Genomic DNA, 13,993 nt, shown 5'->3' with positions numbered 1-13,993 from the left:
AGTTCGTGGTAAATACATTTCAGCCCTTCTTTTAACAGGAGATTATCCCTTTGCTTATCCCTGCTTGCAAGGATTACGAATAGAATAAATCCCTTATTTAACTAGAAATGAAATAATTCTTCCTTCGTCGTCCTTCCCCGTAATCCAGGTAAATCCACCATTGAAAAACATATGCAATTTTCTTTTAAATAGATATTGAAAAATATTTTAATATAAAAAATCGTTACAACTATTCTGTGTGTTGTTTTTTTTTTGTGGGAGCTAACCCCTCCCTCACATATCAATATATATACTTATGTGTGTTTGCCATACATGGGTTTGTTTCTAATTTATCGTTTTATATATGCTAAGAAAACCAAAACTTTTGACGATTGTTCAACAAAAAGTACGATTTGGATATACAAATATGATTCAACTACAATGTGCCCTACAATATTGATGTTCTATATGAAGTTTTATGATGAAACTGAAATTCTTAGAATGATTGATAGTTTGACGTACACTTGTATTGGATAAAATGTACGAGTGGGTGCTAAGACATACGGCTAAAGAAAAGAATATAGAGCAACAGTCTCTATAAATGCTTTTCCGTATCATTAGATTTGCTGCCTTGATATATCATGTTAAATATATAAAATTATATAAAATATGTATTCATAAACTGTTCAACCCTCGCCCAACGGCCGTTTTTAGTTTGCTGGCTTACAAATTACATTGTTATAGGTATGTACTGAATGAGAAGGTGTCGAAAATATGGACTTCCGATAAAAATACAATGAGTTGGAATACGGTTGGATGTATATATGTGTATACTTCGACTTCTTATATGGAACGCTTCGTGTTCTGTTTTCGATTGATGTGCATATTGATGGATTGAAAACGTTTATATATTTTCTGTTTCTCTTCTTGTTTATGGCATCTTTCAGTCAATGACCACGCGGGTAAGGAGTATGCCACGCTTGCTCAACCACAATCTGTAAGTAGAAAGCAATTAATCAATTATAAATCTCCGAGAGATTGCAGAGAACACTTACCCAAAGCCGGCTCCAAGCAGCAAGGACAGGACGTTGGTCACCAGGAGCGAGTAGAGAATTTCGCGGGAGAACAACGAGTTGGAGCCCAGACGCTTCAAGCGGATGGAGTAGCCTGTGTTAGTCTTCTTTTTCTCGTCCTCATCGCCGGCATCGCCACTGACAGTCTCGAATTTCCAGCTTCTATAAAAAGATACATATTTTAAATTAGTCTGATATAAAAAACACTTATTTAAATATTCATTTAAATTAGTTCTTTCTAATATTAGCTCTTAATACACATTTCATTTTATAGTTCATCACTTAAAAAATGTTTGATACCAAAAAAGCATTTTATTACAAATTGACAAACACATATTTGAAGAGCTTTTTATTTTCTTGGTTTTTACGCAAAAAAAAATTAACTTTAAATAATCTGAATGTGGTAAATTTAACGAATGCAATTAGCGTTCATTTTTTTTTAAAGCATGAACTGTGAATGCGCGATGAAGGTTACTGTTCACATGATTGCAAAAATATGAATCGAGATCGAGAAATAGTCGTTAAATAACTTTATCGATGTCTTACTTGGGTGGTTGCTCCTCGGCGTTGCGATTCCAGTTCTTCAACCAATCTCCGTTGTCTGCATTCTGTTTATCTCCACCCTGGCAGAAAAAAAAAAAAAACAAAGAAAGGCATTGTTAGCAAGATCACCTCGGTTCCGCACCGATTCTCATCGCTTACCTTGGTCCAGTAGTTGATGTAGACGTTTCTGAGCTCATCATCTGGACAGAGCTCCGACTGGGGACTGTTCGGTGGACTTTTGGGGCTATCACGGGGCGTATCACGACGGGAGCTGGCCAAGGAAACGACACGGCTCGACTGGTTGGATTCGCGCTGAGCTTCGCGCAGAAGTCTCAGATACTCCTCGCCATTGTTAAATGGCAACGGAGTGATTCTGTCGGGGCTCTTGATGCCAGCCATCGCAGCTGTTGTGCTCAGTTCAATCCAAGATTCTAAAAAGTCAAGGCAAACGAACTGGGTTAGCACAAGATAGCTGCAAATAGTACTACATATAGATCATTTCTTTCACATGGAAGCAGGCCGGACCAAATGTGTGAAAGCTAAAACCAAATGGTGTGAAATTGAATATTTAGTTGGTTGCGTTTGGTGCTAGGTACATACATACATTACATATGTTGTATGCATGTGTGTCGCGACCTTTTGATCAGTGTTGAATAAACATAAGGAACCAAAAAACATTGAACCTCTCTATTTTAAACTCAAATCACTTACTTGCAGTTGACTTTTAAAAAAAAGTCTTAACAAAAAAAGAGACTTGACTTAAATAAAGTCTTAACAAAAAAGAGACTTAAAGTCATTATTCACATTCCACAAACGATAACCTATTAGGCTATTGATCTATATATGTATTTTTAAAATGATGGGGACGAAAGCAAAAATTTTAATATCAAAGCACACAAGGAATATTTAAAGGGTTCACTGTTTATTTTCAGGTTGTATATCCCTAAAATTTATATTTGTTAAATTAAGTTAAATTTATTGTTTTTGTCTGAATATAAATTATTGATGTCTGCTCAATCTGTCTAAAATCCATAAAACTGTTATTTAATATACTAACATGCGCCTATTTAACGTAATTACTTGTCTATAATTACACTTGTTGACTAAAATACGTTTTTTCTTGTTTACTCAGGTAGACAACTAAAGTTTTAAAGCCACTATACCGTGGCAGTGCCTCTAAAAGTCTGCCAACGTCACCCCCTTTTGCGTTTGTTTTTGTTTGCCTAAACGTAACAACAACTTAACCACACGTTCAGTTCGGTTCGTTAGCCCATGTATTATGTGTTTGTGTATATCTGTTCGAGTGCTCGTGCCCCATTGATAAGGCTAAAAACCCCACAATTCGTATAATTTCCGTTTCTTTTCGACGCATTGTATATATAGAAGCACACATGTTTTGTTTATAGTCTGCAGCCGATGATTATCAACGCCACGGAGAAAATTTAATTTTCATAACAAAACGAAAAACTGGCGATGCAATATGGGCACGAGAAGCGTGCAAGTTACATGACAGCGATGCTCGACTCTTTGATAAGGAATACAGTACAACTTCCCTATCTAAAAACCAAATCTAATAACAAACAATAAAAAAAATTCAGTAGGTACAGTAGAGATACTTTTTGATCGGATTTCCTAGAATTTTTAATATGGTATATACATTTTCTTTTGCATTTATTGCACTTTCAGTTGATACTAACATTTTCGTTTTAATTGTTTATATTAAATTGCTACAAAAGTAAAATTTTTTTAATTTAATTTAAAAAAAAACGAAAAGTTTGGGAATGTCACAAAAATGTTAAAAGAACAGCTGAAATATCCAAAGAAATTGTAAAGTAAATATCTGAATCACAAAAATTATGAAACGATTGATTCGAAAACTTATAAAACATTTAGTTTTAAAACCTTTAAATCAATTTAAAAATTTTTTAGGTTTTGAGGGCACAATGTAAAAACTGTTATGTATTTATTAAAATGGAGTTTAATTTAGAAGTTATAGTTATTACTGTAACAGCAACTAATTTAGACAATTTCACAGTGCGAATAAATTACAGAATAGTTCACATCACTCACGTGGCAGACCAATCATGCTGACAATCAAATACTAAATGTGATGTCTAGACGAAAAGGATGATGCATTTATGATAGATGTTGCAAAAATAGAAAAACCCGCGTGGACAGGTAAACGGAGAAATTGCACAGGTAAACAAACATTTTGACCGTTATCGGGAATCCGGGTTACAGGTACGAAAATGTGCAGCGAAAATAGAAACAAAAACAAAGGAAAAAGCGTATCGAAGGGTGGCAAAAACAAAAACTTGGCTTTCTGACTCACGGCACGTAGGCCGCTCTCTCCCTCTCTCTTGCTTTTGGGCCAACCCCCTCTCTCCGCCAACCACTAACTTCCTCTCTCTTTCTACCACCCACCTTTTCTTTCTTCTTACCCAATCTCCCTCTCTCTTTCTACCCCTCTTTCGCCGTGCTTTGTTGTGTGCATCTTGATGCGCAGCTGTCCAAAAGACCCTGAGTTGAGCCCATTGAACCGCCTTTATTATTGGATGGATGACTCCCCGGGTATCATAATACAATTTCTTACGTAGTATATAGCCCCCATGCACAAAGAAAAAATAACGCCTAAATTGGTCATCCGTTTCGCACATGTTTTGAGGTCAAAAACACCTTTGCCGGGTTTATTTTTAACTCACTTGTAAAATATGAATTTTTCAGTACTTAAAAGCAACAAATATCATATGTTAAGGGACTAACCTAGATTTTTACTATCACAAAGGGATGTGTTCCAAAACATATGGAACGATTTTGGTTCAATCTGATAAGATTAAGACCACCTATTTTAATGGCTGCAAATTGATAAAAACAAATAAAGGTTGAACCGGCAATGTTTTTGTGAATGACTCCGCAAAAACATAATGTAGTATAATTTTCTAAGAAGTCAACAACCTCGTGAGCAAACAAAAAAATGTACATACATATTTAAAAATGGTCATTTATTAAGATTATACTTTTGGCATTTTGGGTGACATTTTAATCATTCCTGAAGAATGTCCTATACTTTCACAATTGCAATGTAATTTAAATGTAGCAATTGTGATTTAATGATTTTTGTTTTACCATTTCACAATATGTTTGTAGTTAAGCAACTTGAAATTTCGACTACCACGTCAATATATATTATATTAATAATTTTAATCTTATTTTGACCACTTTTATAAAAACAAATTACAGTAAAGAAATAACTAAACTCTACCGGGTTTCCTTGGTAATATAGATTTTAAGCAAAATTACCAGTGCAAAAAAAAATATATCAAATAAATTTACCTATTCGCCTATTTAATACATCATTTATCAATTTCTTTTTTTAGTTTTGATTCTGAATTTAACCTATTTTTTCGGCCGAGTGTAACGTGGATGTTGATAAAGTGGGCAGCCGAAATACAATTGCGGCTAATGCCAAGGCGCAATTTCTGGAAGCGACCGATAGGGAAATGCCCTCCCACAAAATATATTTATTTACGAATTATATTAGCAACCCAGACGGAAAGAGGGGGCAAAGGAGAGCGCAAAAAGTTGACTGACGTCAAGCAGGCCAAGTGCAATGTAAAGACATGAATGAGAGAGAAGGAGGGAGGAGAAGGAGAAAGAGTGCGTGGGCAGCTTCTTTGTTTTCATTCGGAGTTTTAGCGTATTCTTTGTTGTCTCTCTCCGCTGAGCAAGAACAAGTGCAAAGTAAACAAAACAAAACAAAAACAAAATCCAAAAGCAGACAAAGTAAAGCCTTGAAATGGAATATGGGATGCGGATACCAGAAAACTACAAATCACTCCATATATACATACATACACTTACAACAACAATGCGGCATAACGGGTTACCGTGTTATTGTTATGATTGCAAATAACTTACCACCCAGCAAATCTTCGCTTGATTTTGGTGTCGTAGACATTTTGTTAATATATCGTCAGTATGTGTGTGTTCAACACGTCAACACCAAGATAACTTGGTTTTATTGCTATTAACTCGCTTTTATGTGAAACTATGCTTTTTTCTTAATTCGCCCGAGTTATTTTGGCCCTTTTGTGTCTGTGTGTGTGTGTATTCGCTTTTTCTGCTTATGTATGCGTAGCAAAATGCGTTTTACTTTTCGTTTGGCGCTGTTTTCCCACGGCTGCACTCTACTTCGCTTTATTTTATTGTTTCGAACTATAGCTATTTGCCACAGCTCCGAAATATTGCAACTTTGTTTTATGCTTCCACTGAAGCGACTGGCTAGTACTAAAATTAAACACGGTTCGTTTCTACGCACAAGCTTAATGCGTAGTTTAAATCTTTTGTTGCTGTTGCTAACAGAGTGACCGTGGCTTGGCTGTCGAAATATACCATCAATACATACCAAAATTATATACTAGCAACTCTTGCTGAACTTTGTTAACGTCTTTATGAACTTGGCAGTTATAAAATATATGTTTTTATTTTTTTAACTAAACATATTGTCCTAATTATCCGACTATTCACTGTAATTATTTGTATAAAATAAAAATAGGATTAGCATTTTTCCATCAAAATTGGGCTTTATATATTTGTAATATATCTATTTTACATTACATTTCTTTTAAAGTTAATAAAAATGGTAATTTTATTTATTTTTTAAAACGTCAAACATTTACCGTGTGTAAAAAATTATAATCAGTTTTCTAATAGTAACTGTTCAGTTAGTGCAAGTTAAAATTGTTTTGTTATAGATATATTAAAACCACCATAACTCGAGTCAAGCAAGCGAAAAAGCTGGTTACTAATACCGATTAAAAAATAGTCTTGAACGGCAATACCAACTTAATTATATCATATTTTTCCAATTAAATTGACATGTGTTTTTCAACTATTCAAAGACTTCCTATTTATTCTCATCTCGTTTTCAAAAATAAATCGAACGTTTCCAAATCACTTTTGGCCACATTTCGCACGAAATAAAAGTTGTTTCCTTCAACGATTGTCTTGGGTGAAATATACAGATCTTTCTGAGGATCGTACTGAGCTCGACCCAGTAATTTGAGGAACTCATGACGTTCACGAAGTCGAAACTCCCGCGATGCCAGCAGCTCCGGGTGCTGGACAATCTGGGCGTGGGAAAGGCCCATATCCTGGTGTATGTAGCTGAATCGCTCGATAAGATCATCGGGAGCTGTAAAGGGTTAACAAAATGGTAAAATCTTATAATCAAATTTAGGATTTAATACACCTACGAGTCATCATTAACCGGGGTTTGCGAACCACCAGGGCACTTAGCTCCTTGGCATTGAATCCCATTTCCTCCTTGAGGGTAAAAGCGGACTTCCGCAGGTGCTCCATGTTGTAGGTAATGACATTAGGTTCCCTGGTGGCCAGCAGGCGCAGGTCATGGCCACTCAATCGGAACTCCTTTTGGAAGTAACCCAATCGACGATCGACTCGCTTAGTCGAAAACATCAGCCAATAAGGATTGTGAGTGAGAATCCTTTGCCTCGCCTCATCGGAGAATCTTTTGCTTTTCAGGTACTCCACACGGGTCTGCAGATCATCCAGATCTTCCTTAAATAGCAGAGGATTCTTGGTAAACATCCGGCCAAATTCATCGGGTGAAATTCCCTGATCCACCAGGAAGGTTATGTAGGGCTTCACATTCTTCTCGAAATCCAGCCGGAGTACAAACTGCCCTAATCCCTTCCGCCTTTCTATGCTGTGCAGATCCACTCCCAAGCTAATGAACTGTTGCAGGGTGTTGGAGTTATTCACATATGCCGCCAAGTTAAAGGAGGGCACTTGGGCCTCCCGTTTCCCAAAGTCCAGAGCAACTTCTTTAGAGAAGCTTTCCCGGGTAGCCGGCTCCGTTTCCTTGTCATTCTGTTTAGTGGTTATATCCGCTGATCTGAACACTTCCACCTCGCTTTGGTTGGTTCGTTGTCCTCGCAAATTCCGTAACTGCGGTGTAAGTGCAGAGTATTTGGCCGCATTTTGTGAATTTTTCAGAATCTTACGTATAGCTGAGCAAAACATGCTGGTGGCGTTGCCAGACTATTCAAGTGTGCCCAGCTGTATCAAATGTAGCTACATTTGGGGTATTAGCTAGAAATAGCTAGATTTATGTAAATATTTTTAAATCGTTTTTTTTTCATTTTCGTTTATAATGTTTATCTTTAAAACAACCCCAAACTATTAAACTAATTATTTTCTGTACATAAACATTTAAGTAAGTACAACTCGCTGCGAAAATTTTAAATAGAACATTACATTAAATGTAAAGTATTAAATAAATATTTAATTCATAAAACAAAATTTTCTAGAAAACAAAAAGTATTCTTTGAAATTCCATTAAATTTAACAAAATCTTATTCGACAGAGATAAATTATTAAATGTTGAAGATTTCAAAGTTTTAGCTATATTTTTTGGTATATATTAAATATTTATAACTGGTTTTTTGGTATGTTTTTCTGAGCCTGACGGTATATTTTAACGGTTTAGGCCACGGTCACGCTAGATCCGATCTTGGATTTACTATATGTAAAAAATTCTGGAGCATAAAAACAGAAGAAATCTTTGTTTATTAATCTTTAGAGGAGAACCAAGAATCTTAGGTCAGCGACCTGTTGAACATAGTTAAATCCTATCATCATGGACAAATTACGCCGTGTTCTGAGTGGAGATGAACCCACACCGGAAGAGGAGAGCAGTATTATTACACAGGTGAAGTTTCTAATGGGAGTGATAGCACTGAATATTTATAAATATTCCGGATTCGCGGAATTTCATATGTTTTTGGAGCCCCCTGGAAAACGCCCCCATGATCACATGGCGATTAAAGCTGTGTGACTCAACGCTTATCAGTGCATTTAGTAAATTGTATTGACCCCCCATTAATTATTTACGTAGATTAACGACATGTCCACTTTAAGTTGGTCCACCCGGATCAAGGGATTTTGCATCTGCTTTGTCTTAGGGCATTTTACTATCCCTACTTGGTTCGGTTGCCCTATTTTTGCACAAAGGAATTGTGGTATTTGCGGTCTTCTACACGCTAGGAAATATCATCTCAATGGCCAGGTAAGAGCGTTACTGGTTTAATTAAATATTCACACAGGGCCACTAATGAGTTTCACTTCTCGGGTTTCAGTACTTGTTTCCTGATGGGGCCCTTCAAGCAGATCAAGAAAATGTTTGCGGAAACCCGGCTGATTGCCACTGTCGTAGTGCTCGTGATGATGGTCCTGACGTTCATAGCAGCCATTGTGGTAAAGCATGCTAATTCTTTAAATTATTCATGTTTGGTTTTTAGAGTTTGCATAAGTAATTTAGTTTCAATTTAAGAAAATGCACGGAATTTGAATGGAATTTAAAGTAGTCAGTATAGTAGTAGTTATTTGAAACATTTTAACCCTAAAAACAAATTATATGTATATATCTGAGCTAAATTTTTTTCCCAAGTAATGCTCGACAACGAACTAAGAGATTAAAACAATTTTTCAAAATGAATTTTTAAATAGCTTGATTATACAAATATTAGGCCTCTTAATAGTAAAAAGCACAAACAAATTTTTTTCAGTTAAATTTAATAGCTCCACCAAGTCCAAATCTTTTTTTTTAAGCATTCCAAATTTACAACTAATCAACTCATTTCCTCCACACGTTTTAATTCTGATAATTGAACAAATTATGCAACATTTAATTAATTGACATTTTAAGTTATTTTATTTTGATTGTCTTTGTTTATCGTTTTTAGTGGAAAAAGGCCGGACTCACGCTTATATTCATTATCATACAATCTCTGGCCATGACCTGGTACTCGCTGTCGTACATCCCCTATGCCCGGGACGCAGTTAAAAAGACCGTGTCCGCATTCTTGGAGGTCTAAAAAAGATTGCGCCTCTGTACATAACTCGAGAAAAGCTAGATTGGTTGGTAATTTAAGCTAAGACAATCAAATCGTTTGTATTAATCTAGCACTAGAACATGGAAATTCCTTTATATTTGATTATTAACAAGTATTTTTTTGGTTTGTCTTTTTAATAAATATATATATATATCTTTTATACATATATATATATTTACATTTTATGTATTTAATTTAATCAGTACAGTTTTTTTAAGTGTATGTACATAATTCTCTTGTTTTGGTTTTTCTTTTATAGAATGGCCTGATCCACTTTGTTTATGTAGCTTTCAAGTGTTTTTATCAAGTTCTTATTTTACTTTCTTCTCTTTTTGCGGCGTTAATTTACCTAGAAAAATGAAATGAAAATATTTTAGATCAAAAGTTGCAGATATAAAAGTTAACAATAATTGGTTAGACTATTTTAATTTTAATATCGTAGTGCGCAGGGCTGGGTGCATCAATGGATTTACTCCTTGGCACTTGTGCTATTTATTTTGTGGCAATGCAATCCGACGAGAAGTGGAAAAAGAGACAGAGAAAGGGAGAAACGCAAGGAGAATTCAAATTGAGAGCAAAGAGTTGAAAGAACGGTGTGATTAACCATTTACTAAGCCAATATTAACGTAAGTCAGTGAGTGCAAAAAGAAAGTTAGTGATTAAGCAGGCAACATTGAAGGGGACGAATTTTACTATATTTTGTATTAGGCATGCATGCATTAACCGATTATATTACTATAGACAGCTTTTGAATTGGTGATAAGATACATCTTAAAAATAACAAAATATGACTTAACATATCTATTCGAAAGATTCCTGATTCTTAACTTAAACAGCTTATCATCCCATTTATTGTTGCCTGTTGTTTTATATTGACTAAACATACCTTTAGATGGCGATGATGAGATGGCAGGACTTCTTTCTTTGCTTTTCGTAGGCGTTGATGAAACCTTTTTAAGCTGCCGTTGCTGTAAAGTTATAGATTAAAATTAGCAAGCAGTTCGAGTGTCGAATAAAGTGTAACATCTTGCCTGCCAATAAACCGCTGCGTAGACAAATGCCACCGAAATTATCACTTGGATAGTCAGCCACAGGACAATGTTGATGGCTTGCGTGCGCTCAAACAACTCCTTGCCATTCTTGATACACAGAATGGCCTCGGAGACCATGATGGCGCCGTAAACCCAACACTGGGTGCCGACTCTCTTGCAGCGCGTATCGGTGACATATACGTAATATTGCCTGAAAGTTACAAAATTTAAATTAGATAACAATTCAAATACTTGAAAAGTCCGCAAAGGATAAAGTGCCATTGCATTATAAATAATAAAAATGATTCTATAATAAACAAAGATAGAACATTCCCGACTTTTTGAGATTTAAACTTAATGCAAACTTAACAAACTTACCTAACCGAAGGCGCCACAAATAGACCAATGAATATGAGGCGACCGATCACAATAAAGTGATCCGGCGGCATCTCGAAGATGTGCTTCAAGAAGAACGTGTTTAGCTCGGTAACCTGCCAGAAGATGACCAGCTGGATGACAGGCGGCGAATCTCATCGCCGTGGACTTGGGATCCAGCCAGCGGATGGCCGACCAGCTTTCCGGCGTGAACTGCAGCATGGCACGCTTGATTTTGCCCGTTGTGGTCGATATATCCTTGATGCTGGCCCACTTGTATTCGCGCATCTCCAGGATCTGGCATATCTTAAGGCCCATCCAAATACCCAGTCCATTACAGACTATCACATCTAAGATAAGTGCATCCCACCAGCACTCGATGAAGTTGGGCAGCAGATGAGCAAACGTGATCTCGGTTATTTCCCACATCACCGAAATGGCCCACAGAATGCCCATGTGACGGATCAGGATGGCCTTGAAGGCCCAACCCAAGAAGTGACCCCAAGCGAAGACGTCCAAGTGACCTTTAACGCGATCCCAACTGATGTCCGAGCAATTTACGCCATATTCCTGAGAAATATGAAAAAATATCGGTAAGCATATAATATTCTAAAAGGTTTTATAAAATCAAGTGTGTAAGCTAATTTGGTATCTTGTATTAGGACTTTTATTTTTTTAATTACCTTTATTTAAATTTATTTATTTTAAAATATTGCAAAAACTTTAAACTTTTAAGAAATCAATAAAATTAATTTGGACAAAATAAGAATCTATTATTTAACTTTGGCTTATCAGGAACTAAAATATTTTAATTGAATATTTATTAAAAACAAATTTAACTTAAGGTCAAACGTAATATTTTCTTTTGAAGCAACATTATAACAAACCTTTTTAACCCACTGTCAAGTATATCCTTACCTTCTCCATGTCGATGTGGAAGTTCTTTAACTTCGGATCGATCCAGTAGAATATGCTCCTGATGGTCGGGTAGTTTTGGAACATCAGGAATTGTAGCGTCAGCAGGTACAGTACAGAACATCCGAACAGTATCCGCCAGACGGCGGGATGTGGTCGTGTGAAGGGTCCATTGGGAAATGCAATCACCGAGATGATCAGAAAGAAGAACACAATGCAGAGGAGGCCGGCCCAGAGATTCTCATCCACGTTCGCCTCGTTTCTGAAACGATATTGCATTGCTATGTTGATGATCTTGGATTCCATTGACGATATTATTTCAGTCATAGTATTCCTTATCAGCATTGTTCGTTTTCGATGCGGTTTAGGGGTCAATGACACGCTGAATTGAGCTTCAAGTACATTACGTCTGTATTTTGGTCGAATCTACTTTTATATGGTGTAGGCTAGAATAGCGCATATATATTGTTTTGGTTTTTTGAACCTTCGGATGTCTGAGTTGACACATTTGGCAAAGTATGTGTGATATTTTTAAGTGCTTAACCCGCTAAGCAACAACTATTCTATGTGAAAAGACGGCACGTGGTGCAGATTTTTGATTAAAAATAATGATTTGCTCTAAAGTTCTTGTGAGATAAGGGAAAAAAAGGCCTCGATTGATTAAAATAAGTTAGGATGGAAGCTTTAATTTTGAGCAGAATTATGGCTATGTATTGAAGAAAAAATGTAGGCGCTCGTTATGTAAATATTACTTAACAGATTTCTGGATCGTATCAATTAAGTTAAAAGCTCTTTTTTTAAATTCGCTTATGTAAACTTACTGTCACTAATAAGAAAAATTAAATTAATTCTGTATTTGTAAAATATATTCGATGATATGTTTTTTTTTATATAATACTGATAAGGGTAACAAATTGAGCACAATAAGCTGAATATGCCTATAATTTAAGGCTAAGCCCATTTCCTTTAAAGAATATTATCTTATTCATATAAATATGGATTCTTCTGACTTATATTTTAAAATAACTAAACCAAGTGCCTGTCATACAGTGATTGCAATATATTTTTGGAATCTTTTTCACCTGATTTTACTAGGGTTAATACACAGGTCTATAGAAATAACAGATTTTATACCGCTAATCTCACCTGTCAAAGGCAAGGTACTTTGGGGTCAAATAAAAAATAAGCTGGCATAAAGCAATGCTATATTCTAAGTATTATAGGTTTGTGTAATCCTCGAGTTGTTTTCGGGTATGTTAACTGAGTTATCTGTGGAAAAATCAGGCATATGTAGCATTTAAAAACTCGGTTTGGAATGAAGTTTATGATTCAAATGGGCTTTCCAAAAGGACATGGGATCTTTTAAGACAGCTCCTAGTATGCCAACAGATAGATTTGTGGATTTGTGGATCGACATCTCACCTGACAAATGCAAAGTACATGACGGCTAGAACGGAAACAGCCAGCAGGGTGATGGTATGTGGCTTGTAGAAGAAGTCCAGTGATATGTCGTCCACGGGACGTTCGTTGACGATCACAAATGTCTGGTCAATCTCCTCCTTTCGCTTCCGCCTGGCACCAGCACTGCTGCCACTTCCGTCGCTGCCATCCCGCCGCTTGGTGGGCGTGGCCGGTGCACTGGCCGCCCCCGATCTACTGAAGGCGGGATGATCCAAATCGGCATCGCCGGCGGAGGAGGACACCACATCGCCGGACGAGGTGGGGGTGCCACGTGAATTGGAACGCTTCTTCATCGCCTAACTAAGTTCGATTATCAGATGTTAGTGGATGGCTATAACGGTGGCGTGATGTGGTTGTTAGGTGGTTGGTGGTTCGGAATCGGATTCGGAATCGGTTCGATGGCCAAGTACATGCGGGGACTGAAGGTTGCGCAACTTTCGATTCGATTCCAAGCCCCCACTTTTTGGGTTCCTCGCTGCGGTTTCTGCGGCGCCCGGAGCGGAAAACCACGGCTGCTAATGCGGATGTGCGGGTCCTAGATCCTCGATTCACGTTCGATCGGCGCACGTTTATTTTATCATTCGCCAGCTACCGTCCGTTGTTGTCAATTAACATGCTGCGCGCGACTTGGACCAATAAAAATCGACACTTGCCGGCGGCGCGGCGTTGCCGGATGAACAGTATTTGGGTCTTGATAACA

General features: G+C 36.8%; 4 protein-coding genes across 5 annotated transcripts; 1 reads left to right on the top strand and 3 right to left on the bottom strand.

Moving 5' to 3' along the window:
- Positions 1–177: 177 nt before the first annotated feature.
- Positions 178–5,939, bottom strand: LOC128260090 (BCL2/adenovirus E1B 19 kDa protein-interacting protein 3). 2 transcript variants are annotated; one of them, XM_052992801.1, is made up of 5 exons: positions 5,749–5,939; positions 1,755–2,026; positions 1,599–1,675; positions 1,035–1,214; positions 178–974 (listed from the first exon to the last, which is right to left on the bottom strand). In XM_052992801.1, the coding sequence occupies exons 2-5, from the start codon at positions 1,992–1,994 to the stop codon at positions 923–925; spliced, it is 549 nt and encodes a 182-aa protein (XP_052848761.1). In that variant the 5' UTR covers positions 1,995–2,026; positions 5,749–5,939; the 3' UTR covers positions 178–922. The 2 variants fall into 2 exon arrangements, with proteins under 2 accessions (XP_052848761.1, XP_052848760.1); XM_052992800.1 differs by having other exon boundaries at positions 5,514–5,938.
- Positions 5,940–6,478: 539 nt separating this feature from the next.
- On the bottom strand, positions 6,479–7,683 carry LOC128260085 (transcription termination factor 3, mitochondrial). The gene is made up of 2 exons (XM_052992793.1): positions 6,851–7,683; positions 6,479–6,789 (listed from the first exon to the last, which is right to left on the bottom strand). Exons 1-2 carry the CDS (start codon positions 7,638–7,640, stop codon positions 6,512–6,514), a joined length of 1,068 nt encoding a protein of 355 aa, XP_052848753.1. The 5' UTR covers positions 7,641–7,683; the 3' UTR covers positions 6,479–6,511.
- Positions 7,684–8,097: 414 nt separating this feature from the next.
- On the top strand, positions 8,098–9,710 carry LOC128260091 (vesicle transport protein SFT2A). Its single transcript, XM_052992802.1, is given in 5 exon segments — positions 8,098–8,328; positions 8,515–8,580; positions 8,582–8,685; positions 8,756–8,873; positions 9,362–9,710. Coding segments are annotated over 5 exon segments (492 nt in total). The 5' UTR covers positions 8,098–8,256; the 3' UTR covers positions 9,494–9,710.
- On the bottom strand, positions 9,638–13,981 carry LOC128260079 (phosphatidylserine synthase). The gene is given in 7 exon segments (XM_052992785.1): positions 9,638–9,860; positions 10,398–10,479; positions 10,543–10,753; positions 10,921–11,060; positions 11,062–11,487; positions 11,836–12,094; positions 13,255–13,981. Coding segments are annotated over 7 exon segments (1,488 nt in total). The 5' UTR covers positions 13,587–13,981; the 3' UTR covers positions 9,638–9,822.
- Positions 13,982–13,993: the final 12 nt, after the last annotated feature.

This window comes from Drosophila gunungcola (assembly GCF_025200985.1).
Source record: "Drosophila gunungcola strain Sukarami chromosome 3L unlocalized genomic scaffold, Dgunungcola_SK_2 000014F, whole genome shotgun sequence".
NCBI lineage: Eukaryota > Metazoa > Arthropoda > Insecta > Diptera > Drosophilidae > Drosophila > Drosophila gunungcola.
This window is presented reverse-complemented; position numbering and strand designations above follow the sequence as displayed.